At 42.1% G+C, this 17842-nt stretch overlaps 1 protein-coding gene across 1 annotated transcript; it reads left to right on the top strand.

Annotated features, from left to right (window-relative positions):
• Positions 1-11011: 11011 nt before the first annotated feature.
• On the top strand, positions 11012-16211 carry LOC103696673 (G-type lectin S-receptor-like serine/threonine-protein kinase At4g27290). Its single transcript, XM_039116432.3, has 7 exons — positions 11012-12547; positions 13911-14057; positions 14143-14336; positions 14482-14692; positions 15003-15240; positions 15340-15490; positions 15593-16211. The coding sequence occupies exons 1-7, from the start codon at positions 11284-11286 to the stop codon at positions 15896-15898; spliced, it is 2511 nt and encodes an 836-aa protein (XP_038972360.3). The 5' UTR covers positions 11012-11283; the 3' UTR covers positions 15899-16211.
• The last annotated feature ends 1631 nt before the right edge of the window (positions 16212-17842 follow it).

The raw sequence follows: 17842 nt of genomic DNA, 5'->3' as shown, positions 1-17842 counted from the left end.
GGCAGAGAAGCACCATTCCACTCAAAGAAATCAAGCATCCTATCTCTGCCAACTGGTTTTCAACAGAAAAGAAGGAAGAGCGCCATTAACTCCATCCAGCTACCTCTTTCCAGCATTTAAAGAAGTCTCCTCCTGCCTTCAAGTCGACCAGACATTCAAGAGGAGACTCACAGTTCAAGAAGCCCTTCTCTACTCCAACTCAAAAGTGTTTGAGGGCTCTTAACTTCTCTCTAGTTTATATTGCTGTATATCTGCTTTTTAGAAGCTCTGTTTTTCTGTTTGTCCTTGTTCTTTCCATCTTGTCTTTGCTTGATTCAATCAGGGGATTGAATCAAGAGTGTAGAGGTTGGTTGGTGAGCCGAGGGTAAAACCAACGTGTAAGGGTTCGATTGTGATCCCGGAAAAACAATCGGGGTGGTTCTAGTCGGTGAGCCTGGGAAAACCGACCGAGTTCGTTGTGAGCTCGTAAAACAACAAGTTGGGTTGTGAGCTTGTAAAACAACCGGCTGTAATCCAAGGGGTTATAGTGAATTCCCAAGTGAGACTTGGGGAGTGGACGTAGGAGCAAGGGTTAGCTCCGAACCACTATAAACATTGTGTTTGTGATTGCTTGTGTCTCTCTTTCTCACTCTCATTTCACTCACAGCACATAGCAACTAATTAATCATCTTGCAAAAGTATTAATTAGTCATCCTCAAATGTTTTAATTGCAAAATTATTTTAAAACCCAATTCACCCCCCCTCTTGGGTTGTCTATCTGGGCAACAAGTGGTATCAGAGCCTAAACTCTTCTACCCTAAGAGTAAAAGATCAAAATGACAACCCCATTTGGATCTTTCCACATTGAGGGTCAGTCCACCCAAAGACCTCCATTCTTTAATGGATCCGACTACTCATATTGGAAGGCTAGGATGAGAATATTTATCCAAGCCCAAGACTATGAGATGTGGACCATTGTAGTAAATGGACCATACATCTCATCCATCTATGTAGAGGGTGTCACTGAACCCAAACTCGAAAAGGATTGGGATGACCATGACATGAGAAAGGCACAACTCAATTCCAAAGCAATGAATGTGCTTTACTGTGCATTAGATAGGAATGAATTCAATAGAGTCTCTACTTGCAATTCTGCAAAAGAGATTTGAGATAGACTTGAAGTGACCCATGAGGGCACGAATCAAGTCAAAGAATCCAAAATAAACATATTGGTTCATAAGTATGAACTATTTAAGATGAATTCTAATGAAACAATCACTTGCATGTTCACTAGATTTACTGACATTGTCAATGGCCTAAAAAGCCTTGGCAAAAACTATACTAACAGTGATCTTGTCAGGAAGATTCTTCGCTGTCTACCAAGGTCATGGGAAGCCAAGGTGACGGCAATCCAAGAAGCCAAGGACTTGAACAAGCTACCACTTGAGGAGCTTCTTAGATCCCTAATGACGCACGAGCTAACAATGAAGCAACACAGCAAAGAAGAGTCCTCCCATAAGAAAAAGGTAATAGCTCTCAAATCTACATCATCTAATAAAGACTTGTCTTGTAGTAGCAGCAGTGAAGAAGAAGATCACGAGGGAGAGGATGATGAGGCTCTTCTCGTACGTAAGTTCAGAAGATTCATCAACCAAAAGAAGTCCTTTCATCAAAGGAGAGGCCCCTCAAATTTCTATCAAAAGGATAAAGGTCAGAAAAGGGAAAATGAGGGGATTGGATGTTATGAGTGCAAGAAGCCGGGACACATCAGAGCTGAGTGTCCTTTACTGAAGAAGGAGAGCAAGTACAAGAAGAAGAAAGCCCTTGTCACTACCCTATTGGACTCCGACACATCATCATCATCATCGGATGAGGAACAAGGAGAAAAGGCCAATTTCTGCTTCATGGCCAATGAAAATGAGGTAACATCCGCATCACATTTAGATTTTACTTTCGATGAATTATATGATGCTTTCAATGAATTAATGGATGAATACAAAACAATAAACGTTAAAAACAAAGAACTAAAAGTAACTAACCAAATTCATCTCCGTAAGTATGATTCATTAGTTAAGGATAAAGATGTTCTTATCAAAGAAAATGCAGAACTTAAAACAAGTAACCAAATCTTGATACAAAAGAATAATACCTTAACTAAAGAAAATGAAAGGCTGAACAAAGAAACATTAGAACCCAAAAACAATAAACATATAAATGAGAGTCTCACAAAAGAACTAAATGATCTAAAAGCAGAAAAACAAACACTAACTAAAGAACTTGAAAAATACAAACCCTTGGTTGAAAAATTTACATATAGTTCTGAAAAATTGAATATGATACTTAATAGTCAACGAGCGGTATTCAATAGAGCGGGTTTAGGGTATAAACCTAAACATAAGCAAAAACTTCTTAGTAACTTCTTTGTTAAAGCAGGGGAAAGTAAAACTAAGAAAATAACCTGCTTTTGTTGTGGAACTTTAGGACATAAAGCAAATGTGTGTAATTATAGGAAAGGGAAAACTAAAAGAAAAATTAAGAGGGTTTGGGTTCCAAAAGGAACCAACATTACTAACCATGAAGGACCCAAGAAAACTTGGGTACCTAAGATTATATGATTTGCTTGTGTAGGAGTGTCTTGCAGCCAAGGTCGACAAAAATTGTTGGTACTTGGATAGTGGCTGCTCAAGACACATGACGGGTGACAAGGATCAATTCTTCACCCTTGAAGCTAAGAAGGGAGGTGTTGTGACTTTTGGAGATAATAACCAAGGTCACATCATTGGTATAGGTAAAGTACAAATTACCCCTTCAACTTTTATTGATAATGTTCGATATGTTGATGGTCTTAAGCATAATTTATTAAGCATTAGTCAATTATGTGATAGAGGTTATAATGTTATGTTTAAACCATCACTATGCATCATAACAAACCCAAATGACAATAGTTTAGTTTTTAAAGGAATAAGACGTGGAAATGTGTATGTTGTAGACCTTGAGGATCTTGCCAAACACAACCCATGTTTAGTTGTTAATGAAACTAAGGATAATGATGCTAGTTGGTTATGGCACCGTAAGTTAGGTCATGCAAGCATGGACACCATATCTAAACTAGTTAAAAGAGATTCTGTGATAGGTTTGCCAAAATTAAAGTTTGAAAAGAATAAAATATGTGAAGCATGTCAATTTGGCAAACAATCAAGAAACTCCTTTAAATCTATAAATTGTGTCTCTACCTCTAGAACTACTACACATGGACCTATTCGGACCAACTAGAACCACAAGTCTAGGTGGAAATAAATATGGTCTAGTTATCGTAGATGATTATTCTAGATATACTTGGGTCATGTTCTTAGGCCATAAGGATCAAGCATTTTCAATTTTCAAGAAATTTCATAAAGAAGTAACAAATGCTAGAGATACTTCAGTAATAGCTATTAGAAGTGACCATGGTACCGAATTTGAAAATCATTTATTTGATGAGTTTTGTAGTAAAAAGGGAATAACACACAATTTTTCTGCACCTAGGACACCACAACAAAATGGAGTTGTGGAGAGGAAAAATAGAACTCTAGAGGAAATGGCTAGAACTATGTTGTGTGAAAGTAACCTCCCTAAGTACTTTTGGGGAGAAGCCGTCAATACTTCTTGTCATATATTAAATAGAGTTTTATTAAGACCCATCATAAAGAAAACACCTTATGAACTTTGGAAAAACAGAAAACCAAAAGTGAACTATTTTCATATTTTTGGATGTAGGTGTTTTGTTCATAATAATGGAAAAGATAATCTAGAAAAATTTGACTCTAAATCTGATGAGGGTATATTTTTGGAGTACTCCACAACTAGTAAAGCCTATAGAATCTTTAATAAAAGAACCCTAGTTATAGAAGAATCCATACATGTTGTTTTTGATGATTTTAGTGATATCTCTTCTAGCAAGAGAGTTAATTTTGATGATGATGGTGAAATTCTTGAAGAGAAGATAGATGAGATGACATTACAAGATGATAATCAAAAATTAATTGGAAATGCATCATCAAGCCAAGAGGCTATTATGGATCATGGGCTGACTAAGGCTTGGAGGTTTGCTCACGGGCATCCTAAGGAATTAATTCTAGATGATCCATCTCAACCTGTTAGGACTAGAGCATCTCTTAGGAACTTAAACAATCATCTAGCTTTCGTTTCACATTTTGAGCCCAAACACATAGAAGAAGCTGAAAAAGATGTAAATTGGATAAATGCAATGCAAGAAGAATTAAACCAATTTACTAGAAACAAAGTATGGAATCTAGTTGAAAGACCTACTGAATATTCAATTATAGGTACCAAATAGATTTATAAAAATAAACTTGATGAAAATGGAATTGTAATAAAGAATAAGGCTAGACTAGTAGCAAAGGGTTATAATCAAGAAGAAGGTATAGATTTTGATGAAACCTTTGCTCCTGTAGCTAGACTTGAGGCAATTAGACTTTTACTAGCATTTGCATGCTCTAAGGAATTCAAATTATTTCAAATGGATGTAAAAAGTGCATTCTTAAATGGGTATATTAATGAGGAGGTATATGTAGAACAACCTCCTGGTTTTGAAAATCATCAATACCCTAATCATGTATATAAATTGAACAAGGCACTTTATGGTTTGAAACAAGCACCTAGAGCATGGTATGAGAGGCTTAGCAAATTCCTATTAAAACATGAGTTTTCTAGGGGTAATGTAGATACAACATTGTTTCTAAAGAAGAAAAACAAAGATATGTTGTTAGTGCAGATTTATGTTGATGATATTATTTTCGGTGCTACTAACAATCGCCTCTGCAAAGAATTTGCTGACTTGATGCAGAGTGAATTTGAAATGAGCATGATGGGAGAGCTGAATTATTTCCTCGGGCTTCAAATCAAACAATCTGAAGAAGGCATCTTCATCAATCAAGCTAAATACATCAAGGAGATGCTTAAGAAGTTTGATATGGAGGGGAACAAGTCAATCAGCACCCTCATGAGCTCATCATGCAAATTAGACCAAGATGAATCAGGTAAATCTGTAGATCAGAAACTATATAGAGGTATGATAGGATCTTTATTGTATCTTACTGCAAGTAGACCTGATATCATGTTTAGTGTTTGCATGTGTGCTAGATATCAGTCTAATCCTAAGGAATCTCATCTAATTGCAGTCAAGAGAATCTTTAAATACCTAATAGGAACAAAGAATATAGGGTTATGGTATTCTAAAGAATCTAGCCTAAACTTAATAGGATACACAGATTCAGACTTTGCTGGATGTAAACTTGATAGAAAAAGCACCAGCGGGTCATGTCAATTCCTAGGAGAAAACTTAATCTCATGGTTTAGCAAGAAACAAAACTCGGTTGCATTATCTACTGCTGAAGCTGAATATGTTGCAGCCGGGAGTTGTTGTGCTCAAATCTTGTGGATCAAACAACAATTGGAAGATTATGGCATTAAACAAGATAAAATTTCCATTAATTGTGATAATACAAGTACCATTAATCTAACTAAAAATCCAATTCAGCATTCAAGAACTAAACATATTGAGATAAGACATCACTTCATAAGAGATCATGTACTGAATGGTGATGTGACACTTCAATTTGTTTGCACTGATGATCAATTAGCTGACATTTTTACAAAACCCTTAAGTGAAGAGAGATTTAGTGTGCTTAGGAGGGGATTGGGAGTGATTGATCCATCCTAGTGGTATTTTCCACTAGTTCATTGATTTTGATAATTAGATTGTGGCTAATTTAGAGTTTCTTTACAATGATCATCAAATCAGATCATAACTTAGTGATTTTCCCTCATTCGGCACGAACATAGCATGATTTTTAGGTGCGTGCCAGAGTTCGAGACGACTCGAGCAAGTTTCAGAGTCGGCTCGTAACGGAGAGTCGACTCGCATACAGTCGGGAGTCGACTCGAGGTCAATAGGCGCATAAGGAGAGTCGACTCGCGCATACTTTGGAGTCGACTCGAGGTCGAGTCGACTCGCGACTCAGAGGAGTCGACTCGCAGTCGGGATCCGATTTTTTAACCCTAACTTCATCGTTTACTCAACACTTCTATTCACCGCCGCCACTGTTCACAAGCCCTAGAGCCGACTCCTAGAGCGTCTCCGGCCGACCTTAAGGTTTTTCCCGTCCATCTTCCTCGCTTCTTTAGGTTCCTTCCTCTTCCCTAGGTCAAAATGCCTCGTAAAGCCGTTGTCCGGAAGAGACCCCAACCTGCGACCGGTGCCGAGCGGCGTTCCAAGGCTCGGAACGATCCCGCGAGGCCACAACCTCCGGCTCGTTCCCCGCCGAGGGAGGTTCCCTCGAGGCCGTGCGCCGGGAAGGCGGTCTCCACCGGGAGATACGTCGATTTCGACTATCTCTCCCGGGAGGGCTTTACTATAGGAGAGAGACTGCGGGCCCAGGGCTTAGAGTATTTTTGTTCCCTAGATCTCCCCACATACCCTGGCCTAGTTAGGGAGTTCTACGGTACTGTATATAGGGGCGATGGGGGTATCGAGGGCATGGTAGCCGGTGTCCCATTGTTCATTTCGGAGGATATCATTGCTCAGGTCCTCCATCTTCCACAAGTAGGGGTGGCTCCCACACACCCCGAGGATAGGACTGAGGCCCTTACGGTCATTCTAGGACATCCACCTCAGTCCTCCTTAGATGAGGTGTCCGCTAGCTCACTTTCAGTTGAGATGCGGCTCCTCTTGAGTATCATCTCTAGGTCCCTCTTTCCGAAGACTGGCCGCTTCGATTTTGTATCTGAGAGAGACCTAGCTCTTATGTTCTACATCCTCCAAGACACCCCAATCAACTTTCCCAAGATGATGTATAGATATCTATGTGAGCCACTAGATAGACCTAGGCTCATCCTCCCCTATGGCATGATGTTCACTCTTCTATTTAGGGAGGCCGAGATTCCCATTCGTGAGGGGGAACCCTCTCGCGCATTGCGATGGACAGATCGCATGCGTCCGGGAACCCTACACAGGATGGGGTTTCGGAAGGTCGAGGGAACCTGGGTTAGGAAATCATCCACCTCCACACATACCACCAGACATTCCCCCAGTCCTGACCCAGACTCAGACTATCCTACCTTTCCCTCCACCTCTGCTCCCACGACCTCTGCCGGACCCTCCTCCTCAGCTCCACCTACTCAGCCCATGGAGGTCCGGATCTCTCCTGAGCAGCTCCGAGAGTTGCGGCAGGAGATAGTTAGAGATCTCCGGGACGACCTGCTTAGGGAGCTCCGAGGTTCAGTGCCTGTTCCCTCTCCTGCACCTTCTTCAGCGTTGGTCCCTTCCCTGTCAGCCGTGGCTGAGATGACGGCCCATGTGCGGGAAGAGATCTACAATGTAAGGTTCCTGATCCAAGCCCAGTTCCACAGCATGAGCGAAGTCACGAGCACCACTCGGAAGATGCGCGATGACATGCGACACGACATGGGCACCACTACCCAGGGGGCCGAGCGCTTGGCGAATGTGCTCATCGCCAAGCTTGACACACTTCAGCAGTCGGTGACCGAGCTCGATACGACACATAGCAGGGCCACCTCGGCCATTATCCGACAGCTCGAGCACGTCACCAATGCAGTCACACTACTTGCAGAGCGCATGCCCCGGGGAGCCGCATCCTCCTCGAGGAAGCCTTAGATATCTTTTTGTATTTTGACATGTACTCTTTTTGCTTTACTTATTGTATTCACAAATGTATTTACATACATATCAATACAATGAGTAGACATATTCTCTTCAATTTTGTGCAATTTGCTCTCTAAATGATTGCGTGTTATACTCACTTCCTTTTTGATACGATGACAAAAAGGGGGAGAAATATTTAATAGATATGTAAATGGAATCAACATAAAAGAAATCAAAAATTAAAACATAATTTGTTCTTAGTGGATTTGGTACCTCGAGGCTCATTATCTCTCTGTTGGGGCTCCTAATGGAGTAATCTCCAGAATCTATTCAAGGGATATTCGGAGATTAGTTGAATCCTACTCAAGAACAAATTGACAGATTTTCCCTCTAAAAACCAAAAATTTCAGTTCAAAAACTTCAATGCATTAAAAGGAAATTCAGAGAATCAAAACAAAGTAGAATGCATATGTTGAGGGGGAGAATCTGAATTTTTAAGAAAGTCAAATCATTAAATATATATAAGCCAAACAATTGAGTGCATGACATGAAGGCTTATATAATTCCAAATGAAAGGGGGAGCTTTAACTCCAAAATTTATTGTTTCACACCTTTCAAGTTTGGATAAATTAAAAAACCAGACACTTGAATTCATTTATAGATTTCATTTCCTTGTTTATTGAGCAATTCACTTTACATATACTCAATGTTTTGTCATCATCAAAAAGGGGGAGATTGTGGAGTGATTGATTAAAACCCTATTTGATTTTGATGAGCTCAAAGCATTTGAGTATATCTTTTGTTTACTAATGAATTCAATTGAGTGTTTCAGTGAAAATCTTGTCTAAGTGTTTCTAGACTTGGTTCAAGATATTTTGGATAAGTTAAGAAGTCAGTTTGAACCAAAGTCTGAGACTCGAGTCGACTCCGGGATATTACGAGTCGACTCCAAGCGTATCAGAATCACTGGTACGGGCTCGAGTCGACTCCGGATCATTACGAGTCGACTCCGACTGAGAACTGACAGACGAACAGAAAGACTCAACTCAAAACCTGTCAGCGAGTCGACTCCTGAAGTGCGCGAGTCGACTCCGATGATTACCGAGTCGACTCCGGAGTAGTATGAGTCGACTCCAAGGAGTTACAGACAGAAAAGTCAGAGAGCGATTTTCGACCCTGAGATTCGAGTCGACTCCTGTGGAACGCGAGTCGACTCCGATGGTTGGCAGGTCGACTCTCAGTGGTACACAAGGCAAAAGTCAGAGAGCAGTTTTCGGACTCTGAGATCCGAGTCGACTCCCGCAATGCGCGAGTCGACTCCGAGACAGCGCGACCCCAAAAAGACAGAAGACCGAATTATTGTCTCTGGGAGCCGAGTCGACTCCCAGACAGCTCGAGTCGACTCCAAGGCAGCGCTACATCAAAAAGGCAAAAGGCTGTGTTTCGGAAACTGAGAGCCGAGTCGACTCCGGAACAGTTCGAGTCGACTCCAAGACTGGACGAGCCAAAAGACAGAAGATCGGGAGTTCGGGCTCTGAGCGCCGAGTCGACTCCCAGGATTGTCGAGTCGACTCGAGTGGGCCAAGTTGAAAAATTAGCTCCATGGACTTCATGGGATGAGCCGACTCCGAAAATGGCAAGTCAGCTCCAGAAGTTGGCGAGTCGACTCCGGGTTAAGTCGAGTCGACTCCCAGTCGCAGAGGTCACTTTAATTCAAATCCGGAATAGTTGCCGAGCCGACTCCAGAAAAGCATGAGTCGACTCCCGCTACAGCCGAGTCGACTCCAGATCGCGCGAGTCGACTCCGACCCCAACGGACATATTGTCAGGATGTGCAGAGTGTGCAGAACGGGCAGAAAAAGGTGTCTAACGGCTAGTTTCCGTGGGGGATGGCTTAAATAGCCACAGAGGACTGTAGCAAGGCAGAGAAGCACCATTCCACTCAAAGAAATCAAGCATCCTATCTCTGCCAACTGGTTTTCAACAGAAAAGAAGGAAGAGCGCCATTAACTCCATCCAGCTACCTCTTCCCAGCATTTAAAGAAGTCTCCTCCTGCCTTCAAGTCGACCAGACATTCAAGAGGAGACTCACAGTTCAAGAAGCCCTTCTCTACTCCAACTCAAAAGTGTTTGAGGGCTCTTAACTTCTCTCTAGTTTATATTGCTGTATATCTACTTTTTAGAAGCTCTGTTTTTCTGTTTGTCCTTGTTCTTTCCATCTTGTCTTTGCTTGATTCAATCAGGGGATTGAATCAAGAGTGTAGAGGTTGGTTGGTGAGCCGAGGGTAAAACCAACGTGTAAGGGTTCGATTGTGATCCCGGAAAAACAATCGGGGTGGTTCTAGTCGATGAGCCTGGGAAAACCGACCGAGTTCGTTGTGAGCTCGTAAAACAACAAGTTGGGTTGTGAGCTTGTAAAACAACCGGCTGTAATCCAAGGGGTTATAGTGAATTCCCAAGTGAGACTTGGGGAGTGGACGTAGGAGCAAGGGTTAGCTCCGAACCACTATAAACATTGTGTTTGTGATTGCTTGTGTCTCTCTCTCTCACTCTCATTTCACTCACAGCACATAGCAACTAATTAATCATCTTGCAAAAGTATTAATTAGTCATCCTCAAACGTTTTAATTGCAAAATTATTTTAAAACCCAATTCACCCCCCCTCTTGGGTTGTCTATCTGGGCAACAGTTTTCTCTTTTTTGATGATTGTGTGGGTGAAAAAGCTTACCTACCACCAAAAAATTAGGGTATGTGGGCCGACCAAAAATGACTAGCCTCAGTACGACCCGAATATTAGACACAATTATCTCGCATGTGGATGACATCTTATCTGTCATATTGGCAGGATTTTGGTGATCGTCGGGGCCCCTTGCTAGAATGCTGCAAACTGTGAGGAGCTCTTGAGATGCGAACTCGGTCGCACGGTGTTGGGCTTGCCAGATAGCCGCTCTCAATCAGCCGCACGCTAGCATTGTAACGAACTGTAATTGGTCAGTGCTTCTGGTGAGCTGTAGTCGGCCTAAATGGACATCACGAGCCAATAATGAGCATTCTTATTTGCACTTACATTACATATGGTATAGATATTAAATTCTCTTTCCAACCTATAAAGCAATATGGTATCTTGTAGCTTCACTTGTTGGTTTTAAAGCCAATCATATTTGCAGAGATGGCAATCAACCAGCAGATCATCTTCCGAATAGCTAGAGGACTACAAATGGATGGTCCCATGCATATTGTGGACGTCAACTCGACCTCCAAACGTTTTGTTGGCTGTTACCAGGCTCTTACTTCTCTGAGGTTTTAATGGATCTACCCCTCTATCTAACAAACAAATATCATATTAAATTTGATATGAAATATCACAAAAATGCTTATGAAAAAGACGAATAGCTTATAATTACAGGTAGGAAGAACTTTTATAAATTGCCAAACCCTGTCCAAACTTTACAACTTGCTGAATACGCACAAATACGGAGAGGCCCACACCCCACCACCACCAAGACCAAAAGAGTTGAATTTCCTTCAAAGGAAACTTCTCTAGCCACTACTCCAAGAGATCATCGCATGCCCAACTAATGCCTGACCAGACTTAGAAATAGCTTTGCTGATTAACATCCTAGTCATCTTTCTTCCCAAAATGAAACTCGGAGCCATAGCAAAGCCAAAGATCAGTTTGCCTCCCTTCCTCCTCCTCCTCTCCCTCCTGTTCCCTCTTTCCTTGGCCACTGACACCCTTACCCGGACCCAATCCATCCGAGACGGCCAGACCCTGGTCTCGGCCCGAGGTACCTTCGAGCTCGGCTTCTTCAGCCCGGTTGGGTCGACCCACCGTTACCTCGGCATCTGGTACAAGCACATCCCGGTCCAGACCGCCGTCTGGGTCGCCAACCGGGCCAGCCCCCTCCCGGACCGCACCGGCCACCTCCAGCTCGGCCCCGCCGGTGAGCTCCTCCTCACCAACGGCTCGAACCACCCGATCTGGTACACCGACCCGGTTCACTTCTCCCGACCCGTCGCCCAGCTCCTCGACTCCGGCAACTTCGTGCTACGCGATGCAGCGGACGCACTCCGCGTCGGCGTTGCATGGCAGAGCTTCCAATGCCCGACCGACACTTGGCTTCCCGGGATGCGGTTCTCCTCTCGGTTCCCCCTCGGCCTCACTTCCTGGAAGAACTCCGGCGACGCCTCCTTCGGTGATTATACCGTCCGGTTAGACGAGAACGGCCTTCCCCAGCTCATCCTCTGGGGCCGGTCGAACCCGGTCTACCGAACCGGGCCGTGGAACGGCCTGCGGCTCAGCGGCACCCCGGAGATGAAATCCTACAACAGTTTGTTCACCTACGCCTTCGTCTCCAACGAGAACGAGACCTACTACGAGCACGAGCTGAACGACCCATCTATTATTACGAGGCTGGTGCTGGACCAGGCCGGGGAGCTGCAGCGGTTCATATGGGCGAACCAGACCCAGTCCTGGGTCGTGTCCTGGTCCGCACCCAAGGACCTGTGCGACAGGTACGGGAGCTGTGGGCCGTTCGGGGTCTGCAACACGGACTCGAACCCGGTCTGTAAGTGTGTAAAGGGGTTCGAGCCGCGATCAGTCGGGAACTGGACCGCCGGTTGTGTTAGGCGGACCGCCCTGAGGTGCGGGAACCGGGACGGTTTCAGGAGGGTCACTGAGTTGAAGCTTCCAGATACCGCGACCGCTATCGTCAACCGGAGTATGGAACTGGAGGAGTGCAAGAGGGTGTGCTTGGCGAACTGCTCGTGTGTGGGCTACACGGCCGCTGATATCAGTGGGGGTGTTAGTGGGTGCGTGTATTGGGTGGAAGATTTGATGGACCTGAGGGAGTTCCCGAGCGGCGGCCAGGATGTGTACGTCCGATTGGCGGCTTCCGATCTAGGTACGCGTCGCATAACCTTTTTCCCAATGTATTTTGGTGGGCCACAGTTAGCTAATGACGTGGTTGCTGGTGATTGGCTGTTAGAAAAAAAAACAAGAAGCTGGGTTTGAGAGAGTTTGGGCTCCTCGGGTGATCCACAGGTGCTGCATATATCGTTAGCTGTGACACGTGCCAGTCATCATGAACGCTAGAATGACTTCTTCCAACACGCATCACGGCAGATCCTTCGCAGAACTGGAACATAAACGTTTCAGACCGGATCTAAAAAGGGTTTAGATGAATGTGAAAGTGAACGCTGGTTGCATCAAAATTGGAAGACTTTGAACCAAGTTGGGCCGGTTTTTTGAGCTAAACCCGAACTGGCGTAGGTTAATAGATGGATCTAAATTGGAACTGGACCGGCTAGATTTTTTAGGTAACAAGTTGGGTCAATCATTGTGGCGCTCAATCAAGTTGCGTCGATGATTGGGGATAGGGCAAAAAGCCAAAAAGCCGCCGCCCACCTTACAACCCACAAAATCAGCCGCCCGTGGAGGGCGCTAACGTTGATGGCTATCGTCGCCTAGCATAGGTGTGAATAAATAGACTTTTATACAATATAAAATTAAATATTTATTAAAAACTATTTTTTTATTCTTGCGGGTTCAATATTATATGCAATACTTTAATATTAGGATCAATCCATTGGCACTAGCTCTTTTGAGGTGCGCAAGTTTTGAGTGAAATTTCTATAATATTATATATAGCCGATTTCCTAAGATATTCAACAAAATTAAAGTCTTACATAGATTTTGTGCAAATTTATCAGAAAATTAGCTTTCTGTTCTACTTGTTTATTGCTTTCAAACATTTTTATTATTAGCTATTTATTCTATATATTTATTGTTGATCAATTTTTAATTTAGGTATCATGTTAGATATGTTTCTACACTCCATCATTTACAAATTGATGCAAACATTATCAAATCTTGTATAAAATGCAATAGGCAATGATGCAAGTTGAGGTATGCCAAGTCTGTCATGAACTCTAGAACTTCGGTGAGCCTACGAAGAAGAAAAAAAGAGTTTGGTCTCCATATAACCCACATATATTAGTAGCAAGTAGATTCAGCTCAGCATATTCTTCGCATGCCCTGCTAGAATTTGGTCTCCATAGAATCCTTTTCCCTTTCGAGAATAATGAGTACTCGAAGTCACTCTTGATGTGCTTGTTCATGAGCTTCTTGTAATCTGCAATTTTAAGTTTCTGCTATTGTCGATTCATGCACACATTTACCTACAGCACACAAAAACTTCAAGTTGTTCTTCTCACCAAATGGCGTCACATACCAAATGGTTTTGAAATTATACTGTCTTCTTCCAGATGAGGATGATGATGAGGACGACGAAACACATGTTCCTGTGGACAAGGAAAAGTTGATCATAATTATAGTCGCAACAATCTGTTTATCTTTGTTTTTGTTGCAATTATGCCTCTGTAGCCTCTGGAAAAAGAAGTTGCAAGGAAAAGGTAAGACATGTGCTTCATAGATAGCTATGCTCATTGGAATAGATCAAACTTTACACCTGATTGTTGGGCTATTTGTTGATTGCAGCAAAGATCGAACAATGCGAAAGTCACTCATTACTTGGTTTTGGAGCTAATGTAGCACATAGCAGCATGTCAACAGATGATGTCAATATAAGTGCAGAGTTGTCTCTATTCAGTTTAGGCACTATTGCTGCTGCTACTGACAATTTCTCGGAAGAAAGTAAGCTAGGAAAGGGTGGTTTTGGGGAGGTGTACAAGGTAATTAGCCTTCTCCTTCTTCTTTTTTTTCGCTAACTAGTTCTTTCAGTTATATGCAATAAATCGTTGAATTTGGAGGACTTACACTTTCAATCATTTCTTCTTGTGTCTACAATCATGCAACAGATGTTGGTTTTGTTGGCAGGGTAAATTATCTAATGGGCAGGAAGTGGCTATTAAAAGACTTTCAGATAGTTCAGGACAAGGACTTGAGGAGTTCAAGAATGAGGTTATTCTGATTGCTAGGCTACAACACATGAACCTTGTGAGGCTTCTAGGTTTCTGCACTCAAGGAGAAGAGAAGATGCTGATCTATGAGTACATGCCCAATAAAAGTTTGGATTCCATCCTCTTCGGTGAGCTTCTTTAAACATGCATTTTTTGCTCACTGCTTATGATGCACTAGTTCCACATAGAAAGGAGAAATTTTTATGCGATCAAATTATTTGAATATCGTGATGTAGTTTTTCTCCACTTTTGGATGCAAGGATGGAAAACTATCAGCAATTTCATCAGGAACATGGAGAAAGTATAATGGACTAATTGGATAATCTTGTGCCATTATGACTTTCTTGTTACCCCGCTGTTGAAGCATTTGTCTTATATTTTTTCATTCTATAACCAAGTAAATAACTATTCAATTTTTTTAATTGGAATTTGAATCAGATCCGACCAAGGGAGCAATATTGGATTGGAGTAAACGCAAGAGAATAATTGATGGGATTGCTCAAGGACTCCTCTACCTCCACAAGTACTCTAGACTGAAAGTTATCCACAGAGATCTAAAAGCTAGTAACGTTCTTTTGGATGCCGAGTTGAACCCAAAGATATCAGACTTTGGAATAGCAAGAATATTTGAAGGAAATCAAGAGCAAGGAAAGACAAGAAGAATTGTTGGGACATAGTAAGTGAAATCTTTCTTCAAGTGAACTTTAATATTAAACTCTTAGATGAAAAAAACTGATGCTAACGATCAACTAATCATTGTTCCCTCTCTCTGTAGTGGCTATATGCCTCCTGAGTACGCTCTATGGGGGCATTTCTCTGAAAAGACTGATGTCTTCAGCTATGGAGTGTTGCTCCTAGAAATTATCAGTGGCGAGAAGGTTTCTGGTTCTCAGGGCATGAACGGCTCTTTGAATCTTTTAAATTACGTAAGCATGTTCGTCAATCTTTGAATTAATAACGAGCTATTGGGAAACATGTATAAACCAATTTGATGCAAGCACTGTGTAACATTTTTCTTTTCATGACAGGCATGGGAGATTTGGGAGGATGGGAGGGCCTTAGAGCTAGTGGATCCACAACTAGGCAATTCCTATTGCGAAGAAGAGTTGCTGAGATGCATCCATGTGGGACTATCATGTGTGCAAAAAAGTGCTCAAGATAGACCTACAATGTCAGCTGTTGTTTCCCAGCTGGGTGGTAGTAATGTAAGCCTTCCTTCACTGAATCAACCAGCCTTCCATGCTCGTGAAGGTCAGGTAAGTGGAGAAGATTGTCAAAAGAGAGGTAATGGTTCCTCAAATGAAGTAACCATTACTATGATGGAAGGTAGGTGATACATGCTTTCATCTCCTATCGAAGAAACCGTCCCTGTATGCTTGTGGGTGAAGATGCGAACAAGCCATCTCTTTGGTGACAAAGGTACAGTGAGAGAGAATTTTTATTTCTCAGAAGATTCTTCCAGAGAGGAGAGAAATTTCAAAATTTTGGGTTATCTTATTTGAGGTGACGTAAGTGGATTCGAGCTGTGAAATTTTACATATGAAGTATTAAGTCATGTACTGTAATGCATGAGATCTTTTTTTTTTTTTTTTTTTTGAGGAGTGCAATGCTTAATCTAAGAGAAACAATCGGACACCATTAGATCCCCCTCCCTCTCTACTTTTATGTGCTTAGTGCCAAGGCGATGAAGCTTTTCTAAACTGTCATATACAATGCCTCTTGTACAACTCCTCTTCAAGGTAGTAGAGTTCTTTTTTGATGTAAAGGGAGGAAAAAGAAGCCATCCGGCTTTTATTAAATATTAATCGTATTTATAGCAAAGATGAGGAGTAGAAATGAGTTACATTGTCAAGGAAGGAGAGGAATACATGCCAGAAAAAGAAGCTAAATGACGCCAAACCGAGTGTCTGATAATCAGGAAAGAAAATGTTGATGCTCGTAAGAAGAAGCACTGGAGGAAAAAATCTCATCCAAATCAACAAGTAAGGGCATTTATTGCCTGAAAAGTTCCAAGCAATTTCACAAAGATTCCCAAATCAACACTTTCCTGCTATACCGGCCTCTTTTGAACATGAAGAGCTCTGTTTTGCTGATCTCAGAAGACAAAGTTATTGTACCCCTTCCCACATCCAAATGAGATATTAAAATAAGCACAAGGATATAGAATGGCCACAAGCTCCATACAGAAGAGTCCGACTTGAGATAGTTTTTGAAACAAAAATCAGTCAATTTTTCACAACCATTTCATAACACGTCTGGTACCTCCTCTGAAGCATAATACAATCTGCTGGAAGGCAAAAGAGGACGAACAAGAGCTATAGCTGAAGGAAACAAAATTGTAATTCCTTAGATATTGAAGAGGCTGATTGCAGCTGAGGTATAGGTAGAAGGCAGGGCTGACCTGTTCTGCAATTTCTTTCCTTTCCAGGACTGCCTGACAGTTGAATAGTAAGCAGGACATAACATGCTCCAATCATATTTGACTTCCAATAAAATATCTCAAAGAAGATGTAGCTGGCTGAAAACTCCATCATATGCAACCAAGGCTAGAGTTCTTTTGAGTAACATTGTTTTACACTCTCTCCTTCATCATATGAATAGTAATGGAGTTTGAAAGTTTTCTTCAGCAGCAGGCTAGTTCTGAGCTTCTCTTCTAAGTGAGGGGGGCTCAGAAGTGGCTTCTTCTCTATTTTATTCTTCCTCAGTTCTGGCTGCTCTTTTGGTTCTCATCCAACGACCATTTTTCTTGTTATATCCTATGCCATGCAGAGAATGATCATTGTAAGTATCAGAAAATATAAGCTCGCTAGTTGTTTCACCCAGTCTCAAATGTCCCAGACTTTGGATAAAATATCTTGCTGATTATGTGATACAACAGCCTCATCTCCATATTGAGTTGGCTTCCTCCGATTTTAGCATTTTTATTCACCTCTTCTTTTTCTAGAATGCACTGCAAGGTGTTTAGCAAATCCTCAACTTTGTCTGCTAAATCATCTTGGTTGGGTATATGGAGAACTTGCCGGAGCACATGATCATTTAACTCAGTAACCACATTTCTCACGATAGAGGATATACTTCCCAGTCCAACTGAAGATTTTGATAGAACTCTCGGATTAGGTCTAGGTATATGGGTCCCTTGAGTTTCCATAAGTACTTCCAGCCTTGGTTTTTGATAAGCTCTTTGATTGTGAAGCCTCGTTCTCCAGAAATTGAAAGTCAATGTTCCTTCCAAAAGCAATTTTCTAAGTGGAGAGGGGTACCGTGCTTCGGATCCTTGT

The sequence above is a fragment of the Phoenix dactylifera genome, chromosome 8 (assembly GCF_051530095.1).
Source record: "Phoenix dactylifera cultivar Ajwa chromosome 8, Ajwa_hap1_PhDact_Kaust_v1.1, whole genome shotgun sequence".
Taxonomy (NCBI): Eukaryota; Viridiplantae; Streptophyta; class Magnoliopsida; order Arecales; family Arecaceae; genus Phoenix; species Phoenix dactylifera.
Note: the sequence above shows the minus strand (reverse complement) of the source record. Positions and strands in the feature narration are given on the sequence as shown.